Raw genomic sequence first — 18,438 nt, 5'->3', positions numbered from 1 at the left:
TGGTGAGGTTACTGGTCAGACTCAGCTCTGTGTTCAGTGGTCTGTGTCAGAGTCTCTTCCCCTTCAGCAGCTGCAGTCGGTTCCTGCTGTAACAGCTCAGTGTCTATGCAGTCTGACTGAGGGAGGTTTTTGTACGACTCAAAATCACTGTGTGAACAGAAAGACACTGTTAATGTAGTGGATACTCTGACAGTAATAAACTGCTGCATCTTCAGCCTGGACTCCACTGATGGTCAAAGTGAAGTCAGTCCCGGTTCCACTGCCACTAAACCGAGCTGGTGTTCCTGATTCAAGTTGATTCACATATTTTATTAAGAGCTTAGGAACCTCTCCAGATTTCTGTTGATACCAGTGCATATAATTATTTCCGAGAACAGCTGGGTTGGTTTTACAGGTCAGAGTGACAGTGGATCCTGGAGTAAATGTCACTACTGGAGGCTGAGTCACAGTCACCTGACCGCTGGATCCTGCAGACAAAAACACAACATTCATTTATCAGCAGAAATAAATGACAGAAAAGGCAGCACACTGTGTTTGATATTTTGCTGAGTAAATGAACCTGTAAAACAGCAGCAGGCCAGTGTCCAGATGAGGATGGTGATGAGAGTCATGGTGGTTGTGGTTTCTGCTGTGTTAAGTGACAGATCTGAGTCCTGCAGTGTTGAACTCACAGGACTATAAACCTTCTCAGTTCACTGGAGGATCAGCTGACAATGCAAAGCCTCCTCTCTATGGAAATGATCTCTCTGCTCTCAACACACTGAAGGCAATGTGGGACACAAAATCAGGAGCAAATACTGCTTGGATTTACAGTATCTCTACTCTTATTGGAATATGAAAATACATTTGTCAGAAATCCTTGGAAATTATGATTTACCACACTGGTTTGCACTCTGGTTTGTATGATAAACCTATTTAATCTCTGCCTTGATTGACTTAAGGTTTACATAGATATATATCTTTTAAAACTGATTATTATGATCTTGAAATAGATTATCATTAAGAAACATGTAGGTTATTCACACATTACAATTGATGTAAAAATATGATGAGAAAAAAGATTTGTTATGAGGAAAAAATTTATGCTGCTGTTTTTCTGTCATTTGGATTTTTGTAATATTAAAGCAAAATGAAATAAATTACCTTGTTTCATCAAACACTTTCAAACAACATCAAAGACTTTTATGGATCTCACCAATTTAGCAGAAGCTTTATGGTAAAGCAGAGTTTTCTATTGGAAAGATGCTTGTTTCAAGTGCAGGAGGTTTTTGTACGGCCTCTTAATGAGTTTGTATCACTGTGGAACACTTTTGGTGGAGGCACCAAACTCATCGTTGACTGTAAGTACCAGAGATTTCTACTTTATATGACACAGAGTATATTGCTTTTTTTTTTTTTTTTCACCTTCATTTATTCTGGGGGAGTTTCACTGAGAGCAATGCTCTCTTTTTCAGGAACGCCCAGATCACATTCACACACACATTCACACCTGGAAGCTGACCAGTACAACCACAGTCTGATCTGCTGCCACTGAGCAGCTCCACTGGAGCGGTTGGGGTTAAGGGCCTTGCTCAAGGGCACCTCAGTGGTGGTAATGAGGGAGGGGCAAGCGCTGCTTTTCACTTTCCCCACCCACCTTTAAATCAAATTTTTGGGAAGAAATTGAATAATCACATTTTTACAGTTTGCACATTGTTCATATTATTTGCTATTTATTGGGTAGTGCTGAACAATCAGTTTGAACAGAAATCTTGCTGAGATCAATGTCTCTTCAATCCTCTAGATTATTCAAGTTAGACATTCGCTATAAAAACATTCATTTTCTGATCAATTGTATTTTTCATAGAGTTTTTATTTAATTAAATTTGCCAACCAACTAAAATACTTAACTGTTGAATTGTGATTTCACAAGTTAATTTTTGTTTTTTTTAATTCAGACAACAATTAATATTTTCTATGAATGCCTTTAAAACACATATATCATTTTAAACTTAAATCCAAAATAGCCTGTAACATTTGTTCACAGTTCGTTAGTTGGCGAAAAAGAAGTGAAAGAGACAGAGAAAAAACGGTTTTAACTGTTTTAATCTAGAAACCTTTTATTTATTTTTGGTACAAGACAACCATTGCAGGGATGAGAGTTATGGGCTGTCAGATATTATAAAGCAGATTGGTAGATGTCATTAAACTTTCCAATTACATTTACATTTTGGTACTGAGTGACTTACAATGAGTGCTACAGTAGAACAAGCTTCATTATTTTAATTGTCAAAATTACAATCAACTCTGCTATTTCTTTCCACCATGCCCTCCCTCCACTCTCTGTGACATTCCTCCCCCCTCTCCTCTCCTCTCCTCTCCTCTCCTCTCCTCTCCTCTCCTCTCCCCTCCCCTCCTCTCCTCTCCTCTCCTCTCCTCTCCTCTCCTTTGATCAGAAAACCTATGCATGTGACCTTTTACCACTCTGCATTTTGTGCTGTTATTCCTTTGCTTCAATGTATTACATATTAAATGTGCCATAAAAATTCTGTATTGCTATATATATAATAAATACATGTTTCATGCCATCATTTGAGATCTGGTGTTTTATTTTCCTTTGTGTTTAAATAAAAGTTTCAAATGAAACCTCACTGGGTTTGGTTGAACATCTGAGTTCAGATCTATTCTGAATCTATTCTTGGGGGGACAAACCCGACTCTCATGTTGATGCAAATCTGAGTTTCACTTCTCCTTTGACTGGGGATGAACATCACGGATAGTTTCTGTATGATTTAGCAATGTTGGAGTTGTGCTTGGAAACCATAGTGTGGTGTTCAGTGGACCAGTGATCCATGTCAGAGTCTCCTGCTGTCGGTCGCAGCTGCAACAGAGCAATCTCTATGTAATCTGATGGTAAGGTACCAGTTTAGATAATCCTCAACTCCTGTGCTGGCTGTACAGTTCAAAGAGACAGTCTGTCCCAGACCAATAGACTTGGATACAGGGGACTGAGTCACAGCTGGAGTGGCTGTTGATCCTGTAAGAAAAACATAATATTGACAAGGGCGGATATTTCATTTCACTGTTGGGGGGGACAATAAACAGAAAAATTTCTCAAGAGCAATTCCTGAAGGGGACACCAAAGGTGCCGCCAAAAGTACTGTTGTATTAAATGTATATAGAGGTCCATTATGAAACATTTCCATAAGCACTTCATTCCTTTCTTATGAAGATTTTATCAAATTGCCTTTGATATTACTGGGGTCTTTCTACTTGGCGTTTCGGTGCACTGAAAAATGATCGGATGTCTGTTTTTCTTTTCTCTGCCATTTTAACTGACCTGGCTGGCTGACAAATAGACACACACACACACACACGCACACACACACACACACACACACACACAGCATGCAGGTTATTTACAGTAGTAGGTGAGATGCAACACCCATTAACTGAACTAAAGCTAATATATGCCTAATTAGATTTAGTTTTCCCGAAAAAGCAGATCTCTAATGTTTTGCTGTCAGTGTGTAAAAGTCCAGAACGCTATGAAGCCTGCCAGAAACTTACTTATATTTAACATAATGTTTGTTGTAATTATGTCTTTTTTATTAATTAAGTCTTCATTTATTTCCAAAATTATGAACAAAATAACATAGTGGCAGCCATTTTACATGCAGTAAGAAAAAAATAATATACTTAGAACCTAATTACATAGGGTAAGTTAATCTTAAATATTATATTATAGAAATATTACTGTTACCATCTACAAAAGATAAAGTATTTTGGTATGAAATCCCGCATTTTAATTTAACCAACTATCCTGTATCATAAATACATGTCTGGCATTTGTAACAAACCAAACCGCTTGAAAATCGGTCGAAAATTCAGCGAGTTATGAGGATTTTAATTGTGGACAGACCTCCTGCCTCCATACACATACATGCATTAGGAGACGCGGCTCCGTACCAACACGTTGACGCACAAGATTCAACCGCGAGGTAACGGAACAAAATGTAGTCTGGTTACAATTGTGAATGTGTTTTATTCTATTGAGTGGTAGAAGTAAAGAAAAATGTCTGACACATCCTTTGTTTTAAGTTAACCTCAGCTACTTACTGGAGGTCTGCCACCACTGACACACTTCCAGAGATCCTCCACACACACTCGTACCGAGGGCTAATGTGTGTGTGTGGGGGTTCGGGGAGGCAGGTAGGCAGTGGACCAAACCACTGTGAGGCGTATGAGAGAGGGACTCAATCTTTCGAAACTTAAAAACGCATTGTTTTGCGTCTATAATTAGCACAAGTGCTTTCAATGCATATTATTATATTATTTAAAATTATATAGTTATGTTTACAATGATATATTGAGGGGGACAACTCTCTGTTAGTCCCAGGAAGGGGGGGTCCGGACCCCCCTGTCCCCCCCGTGATTTCCGCCCCTGAATATTGATACTGTAGCCTACTTCTTCAAAATATTTGAAGAAGCATGATTACAACTTCAAAACTGAGTAACGTGTATTTAAGTCAGTTATACAGTAATAGGTTGGTGGCTAGCTTATTTGTTATAGAGTCAAACCAAGCTAATAAACATGTTTCAAAATAAATTCTGTATCTAACCTAGAGCTAGGAATGCCAGCATGGTTAGCAGTAGAATAAGTGACATCTTCATCATGGCTGTACGTGTCTGTGTGAAAGAAGATTTAAGACTTGGCACAAGATTTGGCACCTTAAAGGCACCTGATGTGCAGGGAAGCACAACAGATATTCAAATAATTACTTCTGTAGGCAAACACACACCTGTGTCTGAGTGAGTGTGCCAGAGCGTGAGAGATTCAAATGAGCTGTCTTTATTGGTGTGTGTGTGTGTGTGTTTCTGTTACAAATCAGGTCAATGGTGCCCTCTTGTGCCAAAAGCAAAGCAAAGAAATCAATTACAACCATGAAACTCATTCACAGTTCCATAAAATGAGACATCGAGTCTGTTCAGGTCCACCTTTAATAATAATTTACATACTGTGATTTAATATGGATTTGATTCATCAGCAGAAATTGTTGGTTTCATCATTCATGATAAAAAAAAACATTAATGTATACTCATCAATCATACGTACATGTTATCACACTTGTATCGGGAATGTGTGCTCTGTTATTGGCCTAGTCACAAGTTATAAATCACATATTGGTGTACTCCAGCCTGTGCCAAGCAGTATTTGCAAGTAATTTGTTTCGACCTGCTTGGAGCACCAGATGAGTGAGGTTCACTGCATCATGCATGTCTTAAAAGCATATGTAATTGACTTTTAAATACTTTCCTGTGATTGTCTAAACCGGCGTGTGAGGTATTTTCCAATTTAGGAAACCCAATCCCTCTGGTTCTCCAAGCAGGTTAAAACAAGCAAAAACAATTATTTGTAAACACTATTTGACTCAGTTCTGGCTCGAGTGTCATGCTTGGCAGAGAGGAGAGAGGAGATTTGGAGTTTGATTCAATAAGTTCAGCCAAAATAGGATGAACTGGTACACAAAAAATACAAAAATGGTCATTTGACATGTTAGTTACAAGTATAAAACAACGATATACATACTTTTTAAAAGCTGGTAAAAAATTACAGATTTAAAAAGGACATCACCAATTGAAGTACATAATATACAAAACAATGCTAAGTCTTCCTCCAGTTCTGCATAAAACACATTCAGACAAACAATTTCACACAGCACTCACACTAACATTAAGGCATGACATGTACAAGAAACATCATAGTGACAGAAATGTAGACTGACTCCCCCCCCCCCCCCCCCTCTCCCCCTCTCCCCCTCTCCCCCTCTCCCCCTCTCCCCCTCTCCCCCTCTCTCCCCCTCTATGGCTTTCAGTTAAACTTCAGCATTCAAGGTTAAAGGCAATTTCCAGGGGATAAACACCAGGAGTGTTTAAATATGTGTGCGAGCCTATATAGAGTGTTTGGTAGCAGGACTGAATGAAATCTGTGTAGGGGTTGCAATCATGAATCATGACAGTAAAGCTGGACATTTTTAATCTTTAATACCATTTAAACCATTAGAAAAGAATGAAAGTTGTGTGTCCAAAAAACCCCTGAAAAATCTCATCCTTGTACTGGGATTGTTGAATTTTGAATTTTGAGACACAGTAAGGACACTGGTATGGTTTTTCCACTGCATAAGTACTGTGCTGCGCCCATGCTGGGTCTGGGTATGGTTTGGCACTGAATTGGTACAGGATTGGTACACTTTGGTTTTCCATTGCAACTTTAAACATACAGGACCCTGTCCAAAACGCACATGTGTAACTATAGCAACAGCAGAACCGTAGCAACCAGTGTCAGCATCAACAACAGACATGACAGACCCACTGGAGTCATTTTTTTCGTATTTCGCCTGCAATTATATCTTTCTTTTGAAGTAATATTGCGTTAAAAAAACAGCCACACAAGCTACCGCAGCAACAGTTAGCGAACGCAATATGGCTACATGTGTGGTGTGGAACAAGGCACATGGATAAGAAGGCACATGGATGACAAAATTTGGCATCAGTAGAGAAACACTGGGGATTGGGGGAGAGGCATTTGGATATTTTAATTATTTTCAGTAACCCTTTTGAAAGACACAGAGAACCATTAGCATGTTACTAATGATTATCATACGTAGGCCGTGAAGATGCTGGTAGGTACGGCAGTTATTGGGGGGATTTAGCGGTTGCTCTTCATGGCCTCCTTGGCTGCCAGGATGAGGGGGGTGAGGCTGGACAGAGGCTTGGCCAGCTTCAGGAATGGGTGCTACAAGGACAGACAAGAGTGTTCACATTAAATTTGTTAGAAAATTATACAGTAACTCAATTTCAAAGATCAGCTATCACAAAAATGTGTGTTTATCAGCTACCTACACTACCAGTCAAAAGTTTGGACACACCATATTTTTCTTTATTTTTACTATTTTACACATTTTAGAATAATAGCAAAGTCATCAAAACTGTGAAATAACATAAATGGAATCACGCAGTGACGAAATAAGTGTTAAACAAATTAAAACTATCTTATATTTTAGATTCTTTAAGGTAGCCACCCTTTGCCTTGATGGAAAGGCAAAGGCTTTGGAAAGAAATACATACATAGGCGTCAACTTCACTATTTATATTTGTCTAAGAAACAAATTTCAAGCATTTAAGCATAAGCCTTTAGATCAAAATGGCTTCAAGATAATAAAAAACATAGTGCATCGAATCAGGTGTTGTACCAGTCACGTTTGACTGGTACATACAACTACCACAAGCATTATAATTCTTATTATTATTATTATTATGTGTGTATATGTACGCATGTGTGTGAGAGAGATAGTGAGGCAATATGAGTGTGTAAGCCTGCTCTACCTGCAGCAGTTCTCTGCCACCTCCTCGTTTCTCCACATCCATCTCCAGACAGCGGGACAGGAAGGATCTGAAGACCGGAGACAGTTTCTCTGGACTCTGCAGCTCAGGAGTCCCGTTTGTGGCAATTAAATACAATGCCTGAGGACAACACAACAGTATGGTAAGAAATACAGTATAAACCAAAAGATTCTAATAATAATCACACTTGCAGCTACATTCCAGCATTAATTCATTCCTTTGCAGTAGTAGCCTTTGTAGTCGTCCCCTATTCTGCATCTCCCCCACATTACTAAAGCTGCAGATACTGAAGATAATTCTCTCTAAAATGTTTTGCAGTCTGATTAAGAGTTGTATATTGTAACACAAAATTCATGTTCCTCAAATAACTTGCTGTCAAATTTCTTATTGTCGTCTGACCGCTGATAAGAATGCCTAATTCTTCATAATAATATTGTGATACTTCATTGATCCCTGTGGGGAAAATGTAATTTAAGTAATATTTCCCACCAGCCAAGCAGTGGAAAATAAAACAGCAGCTTAACTGCACTCCAGTTGGTGATCACCATTATGCCCACAACCACCAGTATAAGCAAGTTTGTTTTTTCCATTCGAGATATTTTGCTGAAAAAACACCATTTTATGTACCTCACATCAGTTTGATACATCACTATAATATATACTGTGAATTAATATCAACACGTATATCAGCTTCAAAAATTTGGTAAACTGCATTTTTTTAAAAAGCAGGGGAAAGCGGGTTTAGTTTCAACTTAACCCCTGCCTTCCACCTTATGTCCAAACACGCTGTACACCCAAGCAGACAGACACTTGCAGATACAAACATGCAACAGCCGCCCGGCCCGTCTCCCTCCCACATGCTCCCACTCACCCTGAGTGGGTTCTCGTTGAGATATGGAGGCTCTCCCTCCACCATCTCGATGGCCATGATGCCCAGGGACCAGATGTCCACTTTGGGTCCATAGGCCTTCCTGGTCACCACCTCAGGAGCCATCCAGTACGGAGTCCCCACCATGGTGCTGCGTTTGCTCTGCTCTGGGGTGATCTGGGCGCAGAAGCCAAAATCAGCTGAAGAAGAGAGAGAAAAAAAGGGTGAGATCAACCAATTCAGAGTGATAATAACTTAAAATAGGAAGTGCAACTCGTCAATCATTAGTCCGTAGGGATGGGACAGTAGGCTTATGTCATATACAATACGATTTGATAATGCAGGGTTCACGATTCGATACAACCACAACGATGTAATAAATAAAAGTTCAGTGACAACAAAGTCTGACTGTGCAGAATTATGTTCATTTCTGAGCCACAGGACTTTCTTGACATGGCATTGGCTTGCTAGAATGTAAACAACAATTTTAAAATGTCATTACAAAGTGCAAATAATATGATTTCCGATGGAGAGATTGTGAAATTGTGATGGGCAGTTTTATTTGTGATTACTACAGCAGAATAAAATGTAGCTAATTTTTCTGCCCCATGATACGTATCGTCACGATTTTGTGTTGTGAATATCGATATATTGTCCCATCCCTATTAGTTCACTAATGGTGCTACTAATGGTACTAATGGTTATTATTTGGTTGGATCCACAGTGTTGTTCAAAAGTGAGTGACTTAAGTACTGTACATGTGAATGTGTGTGTGTGTGTGTGTGTGTGTGCGTGTGTGTGTGTGTGTGTGTGTGTGTGTGTGTGTGCTCCCTCACTGAGCTTGACTGATCCGTCCATCCCCAGCAGTACGTTGTCACTCTTGATGTCTCTGTGGATGACCTGGTTGGCATGGAGAAACTCCAGAGCCTGGAGACACTGGACAGACAGAGGGAAGCAGGTTACGACACCAAAACAAGCAGTGCAGAGGAAAAATCGGAAAAAAATGTATGGTTACACAGATGCTTAACTCTTAATGCCTTATATTCTTTCCATATTTGGACGGCATGAAGAGGCGAGAGCTAAATATGATTGTGTCGACATTCCTCAGATACTGACAAGCCAGGAACAACACAAAGTCATTGCACTTACAAAAATTATCTAAAAATAACAAGATATTTGCCAAGATCATTTGTGTGTATAGCCTAGATAGTGTGACTATCACCATAGCAGCCTATATATAGTCATTTTCAGTCAGTCTCCTAAACTACCCTCACTGACCTTTGTTTTCTTACAAACCCTCTTCACTCCTCTCTATATTTCCCACTTCATCCTCCCCCCTACATCACTAATTTCAAAGAATGCCCAACAACCTTAAATATACATAAGAATTATTGTTTGAAATAAATACACATTTATTTTTGCCATAATAGCACAAAATGCAAGTGGCTAATTTTACCTCATTCTCCCTTTTTATCAATAGGAGATTATGGGGGAGATTATGTGATACAGACAGGAAATAATACTCTTCACGTATGCTAAAGCCCTCCCTTAAACCTACAGTGCCACTTCCCCCTCTTCTCCCCTCTCTCCCATTCCTTCCCTCCTCTTCTGACACACCACCACCATACCTCTCTGCAGACGGCGGCGATCTGAGCCTCGTCCATGCAGGTTTCCGTCACCACATCAGTTAGAGAACCGCCAGCCAGGTACTCCATCACCACAAAAAGCTCATCTCCTACAAGGAAACTAAAAACGAGCACACATACATTAACATTCACAAATCAATCGATTCAGTCGGTGCTGTGTGTGTGTGTGTGTCTGTATGTATGTGTGTTAAGTCAGTGTTACCTATCTACGAAGTTGACAATGTTGGGGTTCTTCAGCTCCTTCATGACCAGGATCTCGTTGATGATCAGCTCTTTCTTTGGCTGCTTCTGCAAGTTGATCTGTTTGATGGCCACCTGCAAAACACAACATCCTGTAAATACAGCACCACAGATACACACAAGCCATTTGGGTACTTGCAACTACTACCAGTGTCTCTATGCATGGTTATTAACTCTTTTATAATCTATTATTGGCACTGGAGACACTGGAGTCAAATATGGAGAAGGTAGCATGGCCAAAACACAACATAAATGTTTAGATTTGGTTTGGAAATATGTGGTTTGAATGGAAATCTATTAGCAGGGGACAAGTGTGTACTCCTCTGGTGTTTTTTTCCCTGTGTTTTTTTCCCGGGTCAGCCCCACCTCAAGCATCAAGTTAAAGGGGAACTGATGAGTTTTAGTAGTGTAAATGACACCAAAATGACTTCCTTTTGGCTTGCTCATATATTGACTGCAGTTCCATGGTGTGGTAACCTTACCTCTTGACCTGTGGCAACATCTATGGCTGTGTACACTGTGCCAGATGCCCTGAGGGAGAATGGGAGGGAGAGGTGACATGAGTGGCTTTTCATGAGTTTTTTTTTCCTGCTCAGAAGTCTGGTTTTGTATGGGTTTATTCCAGGCCTGCTGTGCTGTATTACAACATTTTTATCTGATGTTTCAGCTGAAATATTCTAAAATATTTTGCAGCTAGTTCTCCAATATCCATCCCTGGACTAGGCTGGTGCATAAATTAGGACTGGCTGCCCTTATCCTTTGGTCTGGGGACTACTGTCAGTCCCGGAGTTTGAACCAGCAGCCTATCAACTCCCAGACAACCTCCATCACAATCCTGCCAAAGTGTTTCAATGTGAATGCTGACTCACCCCTGGCCGATCTTCTCGTAACGGGTGTATTTCTTCTTAGGATCTCCAATACTGACAATAGTTCCTAAGAAACATAAAAAACAATACAGTGAACACTGCTGGAGCCAAAAATAGATGTGGCTGTGCCTGTGATGAGTCATTTACAGTGTCTGTGTGTCTGTGTGTCTGTGTGTGTGTGAGTGTTACATACGGAGTTTCTCCATGATCTCCTCGTCGGTCATCTTGCCTCCCTTCTTCCTCTGTTTGTCGGCCGCCTTGGAGGCTGCGTCTCCCTCCGGAGCTGGGAGCGGATCGATCACCGACCTCGTGTACACCTGACAACACACAGTGTTGATAGAAAAATCCCTTCTAGCTCTTCTTCTGTTTCTTTTTCAAGCACTCACTCTTACATGATCACACTAGGGTCACAGGAATATTGTAAAGGCACTAAGGCGACCATGCTTCTTATTGTTGGTGATCTCGGATATGAAGTTTAATCTACTTTTGCACTCATTGTAAATCACTCTGGATAAGAGCGTCAGCTAAATGCCTAAAATCTAAATGAAGTGACATCAGCACAGGTACATTTTCCCCTCCCTACATCTCCCTACAAAAACACACCTGGTTCTCCAATACCAATTTCCCTCATTTCGAATAACAAAAAAACATCACAATCTATTCTTGAGTTTTCTTTTTACGCACTTTGGTACGATGTGTTTTACTCCATTATGTAGCGTGAAACTGAATGTTTAAACCTGATAGAAGCGGTAATCAGCAGGGTGACTCACTGATTTTGTGTGCTCTGGCCGCGCCACAATCGGGGGTGGAGCTTCGTCATCATCGTCATCGTCGCCGTCCTTGCCACCTGACGGGGAGGTCTCGGTACCCTTCTTACCTGGCTGCAACAGTGAACATACACAGAGATATAACTCACTGCCAGTCGCAGAAAGTGCACGCTAAGCATCTTCATGTTTAAGCGAATGAGTGATGAAGTTCGTCCACGCAGCCGACGGGGGGGGGAACTACTCACCGACTGTGAATCTTTATCTGAAAGAGACAAAATAAGAGCAGAGAAAATGTAAGACGAGAGGAGGGAGACTCAACAGGTGCAAAAGTCCGGCTGCGGATTTTCCGCTGATCCTTGAGTACGATAGAAAGATGATGATGGAAGACGAAGAGAAACTGACCCGAGGCGGAAAAACTGAGGTATTTCTGTTTTCCGCTGGTTGAGTCGTAGAACTTGAGAATGTCGAGGACGGCCTGAGGATTCTGTTTCTGTTCTGATTTGCTGATGTTGGAGGTTTGAAGGAGACGGGCCCACTGCTCTGGCATGCCCTGGACACACACACACACGTTGAAAAACACACACATCGATTAATACATAAAACACTGAGAGCCAGAATAAGAAACAGGCAGACACTGGAAACAACACATGCACCCAAATGGCGGACGAGGAGCTGCTGCGGCGGCCGGGTGCCAAGTTTCTGCACTCGGATGGCTAGCAGCTCTCGGAGTCCAATTTCCAGACATTTTTGAAAACAAAAAATTCCCTCACTTCACCGGTTTTTCAAACTGTCAACTCTCCCACTCCAAATTAATAAATACCTCACACCTCAGAGTCTCTTGTGATCGGTTTGCTCACTTTTACGGGACTGACTGACCTTTTGCGAATCTTACAGCTTTTGTTGCAAATAAAGATTCCCAGGAATTTCCCCAGGTCTTGAGGGGGGAAATTGCCGGATCAACTTTTCTGGAATTTCGACTCCGGCTCCGGTTCACACATCACCCCGACTCGGAAAATTACCGAAAGATTTCTGGGTGAAACTGCATGTGTGAAAGGGTCTTCCGAAACGCACACACACACACATACAAATGTTGTTCTGTAAGGGGCACCGAACTCAAAAAGTCAATGCTTACACTAACCACATGTCACAAGTAAACCCGATAATTAGGGGAGGGGCTACTTGTAAACATCAAGGTAAACGGCTTAATTGCGCTATCATCTTATTCAGACTATTGGCAATAGTCGCATTATTGATCACACGTATAAAATAGCCAGTATTAAGGTCACACACTTACAGTGAACTCTCCAGTGACAGCATCAAAGCCCACATGGATGGTGTGTTCGAAGTCTGAGGGGGAGGAGATCTCAGGCCGGTCCTTGTCCCGGTCCTTCTTCCTGCCTCCTGGAGGTAAAGGTCAAAGGTTAGCACAGGACTAAATGAGCTGGTCACCCAATACCATTCTTGTAGTCAGTGTGTGTGTGTGTGTGCATGAGTGTGTATTTGTGTACATGTGTGTCTCTCTCTCTCACCCTTCTCAGAGGCAAACATGGAGATGATCTTGTTTCTGGACTTCCTCTCCTCGGGCACAGAGGGCAGCGGCCGAGAGCTGTGATTGGCTGACTGGGGGTCCTTGGCTCCTCCTCCTTGGCTGCTCATCCTGACAGGGGGGGCGGGGGGCTTGTCCTCACACACTCCGCTGTCACACATCTACACACACGTACACCTGCAGAGTAGGAGAAAGAGACACACACACAATGGATATATATGGAATAAGTTTGCTGCACACTTAATTAACAATTTGGTTCAGTTATTGCCGTTTTTAATATTTCATAAAGCTAGTCAAACCGTTACATGTCGACCGAACACACCAACAAAGAACCATCTGCTGCTCTTAAACAAATAGATCCCATACACTTACAAATAGAGTATTACAAACCGAATCAGTCCATAGCCTGCATCCCACAGAGTAAAGAAAACCAGACAACGAAACAGAAAGAAAACCTTAACAAGCCACACACACACACACACACACACCTAACTAATCCACTCACACCACAGTCTGTGGGTCACTGCTGAGTGTATGGAGGGAAGGGAACACAAAGTGTGAACAGGAAGCAACGCTGAAAGGGCGATGTGACGTGTCGGGTCTCGTTCACCGCTTTACAAATGAATGAGGAAGGAAAAGAGAGAGGCAGAGAGAGAAAAAGAGGAGTGTCAGTGATTGAGCGAGTGAATGAGAATGATACGACAGTAGAGTAAAAGAGAGAGAGAGAGAGACAGTAAGAGGAAGCAAGACAGAGAAAGAATGAAAAGAGACATTATGATGGAGAGAGAGAATGTGTGAGACTGTGTGAAGCCTATAGCGGCATGTTTACTGAGCTGAGTAAGCGTGAAACTGAGCGGTATCCGTTATCCTAATAAGGTGAAAACTGAGCTTGTCACCGACACTTTTTATCCTGTTTCAAACACACACACACAGACACAGACACAGACACAGACACAGACGCAGACACACAACCCTCCACCACAAAAACGCCTCTTCCCGTCCCACGGAGCAAGCGGTTTCGACGGAGACTGAGAAGATGCAGCCTGCATTCTTGGTGACGTCACAGACAGGAAAGAGGAAGCAAACAAAGGTTTCCTCACTTCCTGCGTCTGACCCCGCTGACACAGTGCAAATTAACCCGGATAACAAACGTGGCTCGCCGTCAAAGTCAGGTGGGCCTACAGGGAAGGTTCGTGCTGCACAAATGTCGTTCCCCCTACAGTACTGTCGGCCAAGTTCACCGCTCTTTTGATGCAAAATGCCGTAAACAGGCCAGTTCATGCAAGCCTGCTGATTTTGTCTTATGTAATAACCGAGGCTTCAGGCCACGAGCATGGACGCAACCCTCCTGAAACGAAGTCAGCCTCATCCCTGCTTCTGTTCTGACGCTTTCAACCACGCTGCCACTGCATGTCTTAGGCTTTTACGCCGTAACCAATCCCGTGTCAGTACCGACTCTATTGTTCCATAATTATGAATCAGAAGGATCGCTCTCCGAATGGCTTCAAGCTGCACAGATGGTGGAGCGTGAACTGCGGTCACTGGTGTAACGGTTCAAAAATCTCTGAATGTGGCAGATAGTCATACGATTATAAAGACACAGCACACCAACCAGCTATAATCAGTCCGCTCATTCAGAATGGGATACTCTCTCCGACTTCTCTTTAGCCCTCAGTCGTCTCCCTTTTTTTTTTTTACACCCCCCCCCCCCCCCCCCCCCTTTCATCTTGGCTACAGCTACTCACCCTTTTGTTGCCTCTTCTGTCCCTTACAGAAGACCAGGTAAACAATGAAAACCTTTGTTGTATTCCCAGGGTGTGTGTGTGTGTGTGAGTCTTTCTCCTTAGCTCATTTATCTCCTTAGCTCTCACTATTTCCTTGTCCCTCCCTCCCCCTCTCTCTCTCTCTTTTTTTTTCACCCTTTTTCAGGGCAGGTCTTAGCAGGCTGGCTCATTCCTCAGTGGTCTTGGACGGGACAAGTGTATTCTTGTCCGAGCGGAGTAAAATTAGACGCAGCCCAGCCTTAATGTGCATTTTCAAACTTGCTTCTGTGTGTGTGTGTGTGTGTGTGTGTGTGTGTGAGTGTGTGTGTGTGTGTTGGACTGAGTACTGGGTGCTGGCTGGCCAGGCTGAGACATGTTGTTGTCTCCAAGGAGGAATTCCATAACTGCAGGGCTGCTGGGGATGGGTGTGTTGCCCTGCCCATCACACACACACACTCAAACACACACACACACACACACACACACACACACACACACACACACACACACACACACACACAAGGCCCCTCCTCACGCAGGCCCCGCCTCAAGCACATTCCCCTGCCCTAAAACACACATTCCCCTTGCCAACAGAGGCTCCATTGTGAACATTTGCACATCTTTTATGTAGCTTAGAGCTAAGCTTTATGAGCACCGCAGCAAAACCTCCAGGCCAGCAAGCAGGTGCACAGTCCAGCTGCAGCATGCATCACTGCTGCAGGCAACATGCACTGTGCTTGTCTGCTTGCAATAAAGCGGTAGTCTAGGCCTCCACTTGCCCGGAACCGCTCTCTAGTTCCCATTTCAATTGCAGTTTTGCACTTCTGCTTCACAGTCCTGTCTCTCACATCTATTCTCTCCAGTTCAGCTGTTACTAATCGCGCCATTTTACACCCTGTCACTTCCTAGCTGCATGTCTCAGCTCTTCTCAACTCAACAGACAGTCTCAGTTTATCAAAGCTCTGCCTCTCGATTCTGCTTCATCCCTCGGCGCTCTCTGATTTCTATTCCTCATTCTCCTCTCTCTCTCTCTTTGCATCGCTGCACTTTCTATTCCCCCCCGTGCCTGGCAGCCTCCAGGGGAAGCCCACTTCCTCATCCTGGAACTCCCCCGAGCCCCGGAGGGTCACACGGCCCGGGCCGGCCAACCAGAGGAGAGCAAACACAGCCGCCGAGCTGTTTACAGGAAGTGAACAGCAGGCTTTTGTGTTCGGCTTCTATAAAAGGAAATTCTGCGCAGGACTTCCTGGAAGGAGTGATGTAGCACACGCACACGCACACACACACACACACACCATCCACATCCATCTCCTTTCATTCACTGACACAGAAACAGATTCACACAAACACACACACAGATATATACACACACACTCACACACACCCTCTGAGCGTACTGCCTTCTGCTACAGTCACTTCACTGATTATGGGTCTGGCAGCACACAAAGCGTCAAACACACGGCCCAAACTGTACACTCAACACCTTATCCTGTTATTCAAACAGCTGCCTCACCCCTGTGTCAACATTCTGATGAATGAAATTACCAACCTGGCAACCTCTAGCCTCAGGCCGCTGAAACTCGACGGCACGACTTGAACCAGGAGGAAGATCTAAGAACCGGCACTAACAGACAGAGTAGTGTATGAGTTTCAGAGAGGACGTCTTGCAGTTTGACGGGTCCTCTAGACCTGCAAGATTACCAATCTGGACTGTTTCCTTGGAAAGAATGAAAGCATGGTAACGCTTTTCATACTGATGTTTCACATTTTCAGGTGTTCAGGTGATAGTTGGTAGAGGTAGAAAGTGACCAATTAAAATGACTCTAAATAATGCGGATGAGTAAGATTTTATGTACTGATACATTTCTGAGAATGTCTAAATGTTTGAACCTCTACTTCTAATTGAGTGTTTTTATTAGTAAGCCAATTTACTCCTTCTTTTACTCTAGTAATATGTGTTTTTTGTCAGAAGAGTAGTGACCACAATGATACAAGTGATTTACAGTTAATCACAAACATTCTGAGCTTTACCTCCCTTTCACACTGCAGATTGATACTTAACTGGTTTAGATATTAGCACATATTAGTTAAAAAGTTAAAAAGTTAGGTTAGAGTTAAAAATAGGGATTGTTCCCAAACCCTGGAATGACCCATATAACCATTTGCAATGGTTATATGGGTCACAAAGGCCACACTGAAAACGAAACAAGTATGTATGTATGTATGTATGTATGTATGTATGTATGTATGTATGTATGTACGTATGTAGCTGACCTGAATGAAGTCAACCTGAAGTGACTTGTGTCTTCTGCTTGAGGAAAACATTTCAATACTCTTTCCATCTCTTGAATTGATCCTGTCCTACATTAATAGCTCCACTCCACACCAGACAAGCAGACCAGAATTTAGTGGTGTAATCACAGACCGGTTGTTGTCACAGATGTTCTGTATTAATACCATAGGTCATTATAATATTATAGTGGTCCCCTAGCCTGTCATTACTTCGGTTTAAATTAAAGGAAAACACGCCTCCCTTCTAAGACCACAAATCCCACTAACAGTAGGACGAGACTGAGCCAGGATCTCTCATGTCTGCTGCCCTACTGTACTTTGTCCTGATCCCCCTTCATCTAAAATGTCCTGGAGAATGGAAAACCGTCTCCTCTCCAAGAATAACATGAAAGAAGATGGAAGTCAGTCTGAATGCTTCCAGCGCAAAGATTCAAGACAAAAAGTTAGTTACTCGTATTCGTACCATTACCAAATCAGCCGTCTGTACGTATGAAAAGCTTTAGATGACACTGACTGTACACTATCCCGTCTTTGAATGAACAAACCCAAACTCACCGGTTACTGTTTAGACGCCAAAAAAAACAACTCCGGCCAAACTCCCGTAACTCCGCCCCGTTTCTGCCGTTTCTCACGCTGTTGAACCCTGATTTGGTGGCTGAGATTTCACAAATGTCATGGGAGGTGTGGGAAAAAAATAGTATCTTTTACCATTCAGCAGTTTGGTGGTCTCTCTCTCTCCAGCTGCTCTCTGGCTCCTGTCCGGTCCTGGGCTGGCCGGGGAGGAACCTCGGTGGCAATGCGGAAACGGAACGTCGTAAACCAAACCCAGAATCAGAACCTCACGGCTTCCGTTACGCTCATTGGTCAAATCGCAGAGGGCGCGTAACTTGGCTAGCAAAACAGCTAGCCAGGTTGAGCTACGTCAAGGCTGCAAAATTCAGCAAGCACAACACCGGAAGTGAGGTAATTTTACCTTCAAAATAAAAGCGTAAAATGTGTCACCCCTGGAAAAAAAAAAAAAGTATTTGGAGGTACGACAAGGGCGTCTCTAGAATCAATAGAGAATT

The 18,438-nt window shown here is 42.6% G+C and overlaps 1 protein-coding gene across 6 annotated transcripts; it reads right to left on the bottom strand.

The window, feature by feature from the left end:
* Nucleotides 1-5,838: 5,838 nt before the first annotated feature.
* Nucleotides 5,839-18,204, bottom strand: LOC139921959 (serine/threonine-protein kinase PAK 2-like). 6 transcript variants are annotated; one of them, XM_078289458.1, is made up of 15 exons: nt 18,080-18,204; nt 13,300-13,493; nt 13,065-13,171; nt 12,173-12,320; nt 12,016-12,032; nt 11,774-11,884; nt 11,197-11,320; nt 11,007-11,070; nt 10,620-10,668; nt 10,100-10,212; nt 9,880-9,997; nt 9,088-9,187; nt 8,255-8,451; nt 7,366-7,503; nt 5,839-6,775 (listed from the first exon to the last, which is right to left on the bottom strand). In XM_078289458.1, the coding sequence occupies exons 2-15, from the start codon at nt 13,475-13,477 to the stop codon at nt 6,689-6,691; spliced, it is 1,551 nt and encodes a 516-aa protein (XP_078145584.1). In that variant the 5' UTR covers nt 13,478-13,493; nt 18,080-18,204; the 3' UTR covers nt 5,839-6,688. The 6 variants fall into 6 exon arrangements, with proteins under 6 accessions (XP_078145584.1, XP_078145585.1, XP_078145586.1 ...); XM_078289459.1 differs by lacking the exon at nt 18,080-18,204 and adding an exon at nt 17,927-18,061; XM_078289460.1 differs by lacking the exon at nt 18,080-18,204 and adding an exon at nt 17,823-17,895.
* Between the last annotated feature and the right edge of the window lie 234 nt (nt 18,205-18,438).

This window comes from Centroberyx gerrardi, chromosome 17, assembly GCF_048128805.1.
Source record: "Centroberyx gerrardi isolate f3 chromosome 17, fCenGer3.hap1.cur.20231027, whole genome shotgun sequence".
NCBI classification, from domain to species: domain Eukaryota; kingdom Metazoa; phylum Chordata; class Actinopteri; order Beryciformes; family Berycidae; genus Centroberyx; species Centroberyx gerrardi.
This window is presented reverse-complemented; position numbering and strand designations above follow the sequence as displayed.